Raw genomic sequence first — 5,869 nt, forward strand, 5'->3', positions numbered from 1 at the left:
TTACGAAATGCGCCGAACACTACCTAATCATTTGCATTCCGTTTAAATATGTTGATATCACTTGCTGAATTTCTTGTTACCAACGTTTATTATATCATTTGCCTTTTCTTTAACCTTTTTACCTCTCTACTATCTTGACTCTTGATGATGCTAGAAATAAATCACCTTAAATAAATGAGGTAGAATGAACTAGGAGAGCAAAGTGGATCACTGACTCACGAGCTAAATGGTCATGAGATATCTGCGAATAGAGAACACGTGAACTAGGCCGAGATTGATCCGGCGGATACCCCTCCGACGCTCAAGTCAGACGTGCGGATAACGAAGTAGTTGAGAGAATACGAATTATAATATTACTTCGATAATAGGGTGTACCTTAAGGAATGAGTTCAAACCTTTATTTATATCTTAGTTGAGATTGTCGGGCTCAAACATTACTTGAAGGTGATTGGGCCTCGGTGGTAGTGATCTTCAATATTAGATTTGTGACCCATTAGATAAAGAAATTGTAGGCTCATTGAGTTGGTCCAATTAGGCATATTATATATATATATATATATATATATATGTATATATATATATATTGTGTAAGAGTTGAAAATTTATATGTGGCTAATTTTTCTACCTTTATTTTTCCTATGTAATTAGTTCTTTTTGCTCATTTTTTCTTTTTAATTTCACTATAATGTCTAACTCTAGATATCATCCTGCATCCTGAACTCAATTTTATATAGCAATTCTAACCAAACCACATTAGTAACTAAATACCTAATTTCTTTACTTAAACAAAATATCTCAAAATAGGACATCAAATCATGGTAAACATCTCTCTCGATGTAAGTCAAACCCCAACATATTCACGCTTCTTAAATAGGTCTTCGTGATGGATTTTAATTACGACAAATTGATCTGCCCTTATAACCTAAAAAAATATATGCTCAAGTTAATAAAATATTAAAATAAACTAAACAATTGCATTAAAAAATTATAAGTATTGTTTGTAAGATGAGTTATGTTGAAAAAAAATGAAGGAGATAATAACATTATATCTTGTATTTTGGCTAAAATGTTTCTAAATACTAAAGTTCTCATTTATTCCCATAGACTAAAGGTGGGGCATCAGATTGTAACTTAACAAGAAAATATTACGAAAGGAATGTATTTATATTTTTCATAATTTTACCTTACCTCAGGAGTTGCCCGTAATTTGCCATTTTGTTTTAGAATTCCTTTTTTAACTTTTTCAAACGGTTTTTCTTTTATATTAAGAGAAAATAAAAATCTAGCATAAAAAAACAAACCAAATAGCTTCATCAAAGAAATTCCTCCATCACACATCACCAAATACTCAAAGCTTAAACATGTCAAAACAATAATAAAAAAGATCAAACCCCACCACATTCACGCCACGTGGATTAACTGTACACCCTGGATCACCCTGGCCCCACACTCATTATCTTTAATTATAATTCCCAACTTTTTCTCGCAAAATCAAAATCCAATTTTCGAATTTCGATTTTTTTAATTTTTTTATTTTTAATTTTTCTTGACTGAAATTAAACTAAAGCACCCATCGTCGTTTACTTTTTATCACCTTCTTCACAGATCTTCCCCCCCCCTCTCTCTCTCTCTAAAACTTTCTCTCTCTAAAACATTCTCTCTCACTCATCAAACACAGATTCAAACTCCAAATCCCATCACAAAAAAAAATGTATTAAAATCTTTGATAATTTGTTCTCTTCTTTTGTATATAGAAGCAGATTCCGAGCCCCATTTCAAAAAAAAAAAAAAAAATGGGAGTTTGTACTTCCAAACCAAAAACCTCACAAGAACTCGATTTCAATTCGTCGGGCGAAATTAAACCGGAAGTTAATTCAATTGACGATGGTAAGGAAAACCCTGCTCAATCGGCGAACGGCGCCGAAAATGCGAAGAAGAACGACGATGTAGGCAAAAAATCGCCGTTTTTCCCGTTCTACAGCCCGAGTCCAGCTCACTATTTCTTCTCGAAGAAGTCCCCGGCTAGATCTCCGGCGCCGACGAGCGGGACGCCGAGGAGGTTTTTCAAGAGGCCGTTTCCGCCGCCGTCTCCGGCGAAGCACATAAGGGCGGTGCTGGCGCGGCGGCACGGGTCGGTGAAACCTAACGAGGCGGCGATTCCGGAGGGGAAGGAGGTGGCGGATGGGAATGGATTGGATAAGAGCTTTGGGTTTACGAAGAATTTGAGCAGCAAGTATGAATTGGGGGAAGAAGTTGGGCGAGGGCATTTTGGGTATACTTGTAAAGCCAAGTTCAAAAAGGGTGAATTCAAAGGCCAAGATGTTGCTGTTAAGGTCATTCCTAAACTTAAGGTGTGAATTTCTCTCTCTCTCTAATTATTTATTTATCAGCTAATGCCTAATTAATTAAATTAATTGATTCGTTTACGGCGATCTGATCTGCGCAGAAACGAGTTTTTCTAATCGTTGTTCGTGTTCGTCTACGTATTTTTCTTGTCGAAATAATTAATGACATACGAATAAATTACGCATTAGTTACGATTATCCACGTATTTCCCGTTTGTCCCGTGTTATTATATGAGGTGATCGATCGAACCAAATTCAATTCGAGGGAATGTAGATACACTAGAGATTGTCCTGCGAAATTGAATTACGAAAATTATTTGTTGAAACAAATAAATAAGTTACTATTAGAGAATAAACTCGGAAAGAAATGCAATAAACCGTCGCGAAAGGGGATTCGAAACGCCATGTGGCGAAAAAAGAATGATGTATAGAATATGTAAGTAGTGCTTCACGACCAATTAATGAATCCACGAACATTTACGAAATTTGTGTTACGCGAAATTTCATAAGTTATCATAATTTATTTATGTGTAATTCAATAATTTTACTTCGGAATTTTTGAATGAGTGAGGATACGTTTCGTGTTTCGATTAGTTGCTTATTGCATCAAACACTATCATATGTTTTTTATTCTAATTTTTCTGATTGAACTTTGAATTTACTAGATGACCACTGCTATAGCTATCGAAGATGTACGAAAAGAGGTGAAAATATTGAGAGCTTTGACCGGTCAAACCAATTTAATACAATTTCACGATGCGTACGAAGATCAAGAAAATGTCTACATTGTCATGGAGTAAGATTTTTATTGCATTTTTATGTTACTCTTGAATCGTTTTTCTTTGTAACTCGCGGTTAATTGTAACTCTATTCTCAGGTTATGTGAAGGAGGCGAGCTTTTGGATCGAATACTTTCAAGGTTGTACTTCCATTTTTTTTTTTTTTTTTAAGAGCATGAATTATATTCAAAGAAAGCAAATAAAATTATTCTCTTATAACAAATTATCGATCCTAAATTGTAAATTAACTATTTGTTACAGGGGTGGAAAGTATACTGAAGAAGATGCAAAGGTAGTGATGATGCAAATACTAAACGTCGTTGCGTTTTTCCATCTCCAAGGAGTTGTGCATCGAGACCTTAAACCCGAGGTTAGCAAATAAAAAAAAAAAAACCCGTGTTTTTATTTTTATTTTTTATTTTTTTTATTTGTAATCCCGTTTTAACTGTCGTCGCTTATTACTGCATTAGAATTTCTTGTTCAAAACCAAAGAAGAAAACTCGGCATTGAAGGCTATAGATTTCGGATTATCGGATTTCGTAAAACCAGGTATTATTTTTGCTGCTATTTTTATTTTATTTTATTATTTTGCCATATATATATATATATATATATATATATATATATATATATATATATATATATATATATATATATATATATATATATATATATATATATATATATATATATATATATATTTAATATTTTGTTCAATTATTTTCAGATGAAAGGCTAAACGACATTGTTGGAAGTGCGTATTACGTAGCGCCTGAAGTATTACACAGGGCGTATAGTACCGAGGCAGATGTTTGGAGTATCGGTGTAATATCTTACATATTGTTATGTGGGAGCCGCCCATTTTGGGCCCGAACGGAATCTGGAATATTCCGGGCTGTTGTAAAAGCTGAACCGACGTACGAAGAACAACCTTGGCCAACTTTATCTGCCGAGGCAAAAGATTTCGTCAAACGTTTGTTGAATAAAGATCCGAGGAAAAGAATGACTGCAGCTCAAGCCATTTGTAAGTCTCCCAAAAATAAAAAATAAAAAATAAATAAAAATAAAAAGATTTTATGATATTAAATTCGACTTGCATTTATTTTTGCTTCAGGTCATCCGTGGATTAGAAATACGAACGACGTAAAAGCTCCGTTCGATATATTAATATTTAAACTTATGAAAGTTTATTTGCGTTCATCACCACTTCGTAAAGCTGCTTTGCGGGTGAGTCTTTTTTTTTTTGTTTTTTTTTTTTCTATTTTACGAGTCTTACTTTTATTAATTTTTTTTGATTTAATTGATATATGCAGGCGTTATCGAAAACACTGACGGAAGAAGAACTTTTCTATCTGAGGGAGCAATTTGCACTACTCGAGCCAACCAAAAACGGCACTATAAGTTTAGATAACATTAAAACGGTTCGTATCTATTTCACATACCTTTGCTATTATTTAATATATTTGTTTTCAATCGAAAAAACTCGATCCTCAAATTTCTGTTTAATTTGCCGCACAGGCCTTGAAGAAATACGCAACGGATGCCATGAACGAGTCTCGCATTTTCGATTTTATTGCTTCGGTGAGATTTCCTAATTAATTAACTCCGTTTTTGTTTTAAATATATTTACTAATTTTATATATAACTGATTATTGCAATTATTTTCTACGATAACAGCTTAATGCACTTCAATATAGAAGAATGGATTTCGAAGAATTCTGTGCAGCTGCATCGAGTGTGTATCAGTTAGAAGCTCTCGATCGATGGGAACAACATGCTCGTTGCGCCTACGAACTCTTCGATAAGGAGGGAAATCGAACGATCATGATTGAGGAATTAGCTTCTGTAATAACTTCTTACACTCGATTTTTTTTTTTCCGAAAAAGAAAGTCTAATTAAATATAAATCTAATTCGATTTTTTTTTTTGCAGGAACTCGGGCTTAGCCCGTCTGTTCCGGTTCATGCAGTTCTTCACGATTGGATTAGACATACCGACGGGAAGCTTAGTTTCCTAGGATTCGTCAAACTATTGCACGGAATTTCGAGCCGAGCTCTTGCGAAAAATCATTGATACATTTTTGGAGCCCAAATATAATGATGGTTGAACAGTATGCTAATATAATATATAGTTTTTAATTTAATTTGTGTAAATACAGTTAAATTAAATAATTCATTGGGTTTTCTTGCTTGCACTCAACAACTACAAAATCTAATCACATAGCTCTGGATATGATTAAAGATAGCTCTTGATGGAGTTTGAATTCCACCTGTCAGGTGGCTTAGGTGGCATTGTGGGGTCCATTTTTATGGATGACGTGGCGTAGTCTAATGCGTACATGATTTTGCGCCTTCGTCTCGCAACGTTTTTTTTCCCTTTGTTTCCCTTTGGTTTTTCGTATTGAATATTCGAATTAAACATAAGATTAATCTAGGGATCTTATGGTAGGAGAAAGGGGAAACAAAAAATCAACAAACATCTTGTCTCGGATAGGTCGAATTTACGACATGAAAAATCACGATTGCAATTATTTACGTCGGAACACAAAAATTGTATGATTATAACATTGCATATTCCAATAAACATAGGACTAATCAAATAATCCCATCCTTTTTTCTTTGATATTTTGGTAAAATAAGAACTAAAAGGATTGTTTCGAGTAGGGGCGAAACCGGAAATCGATATAGCGGTAGGCTAAAGGTTTATGAGGTTCGGCCTTTGGGGCGACACACGAAAATTCTTTTAA

The 5,869-nt window shown here is 34.1% G+C and overlaps 1 protein-coding gene across 1 annotated transcript; it reads left to right on the forward strand.

The window, feature by feature from the left end:
- The first annotated feature begins 1,568 nt into the window (after positions 1-1,568).
- Positions 1,569-5,325, forward strand: LOC105955838 (CDPK-related kinase 5-like). The gene is made up of 11 exons (XM_088825206.1): positions 1,569-2,351; positions 3,011-3,141; positions 3,223-3,264; positions 3,386-3,494; positions 3,595-3,673; positions 3,852-4,148; positions 4,239-4,351; positions 4,438-4,545; positions 4,643-4,705; positions 4,802-4,969; positions 5,056-5,325. The coding sequence occupies exons 1-11, from the start codon at positions 1,794-1,796 to the stop codon at positions 5,194-5,196; spliced, it is 1,809 nt and encodes a 602-aa protein (XP_088681332.1). The 5' UTR covers positions 1,569-1,793; the 3' UTR covers positions 5,197-5,325.
- Positions 5,326-5,869: the final 544 nt, after the last annotated feature.

Source organism: Erythranthe guttata, chromosome 11 (genome assembly GCF_056151865.1).
Source record: "Erythranthe guttata isolate IM_541 chromosome 11, IM_541, whole genome shotgun sequence".
Lineage (NCBI taxonomy): Eukaryota > Viridiplantae > Streptophyta > Magnoliopsida > Lamiales > Phrymaceae > Erythranthe > Erythranthe guttata.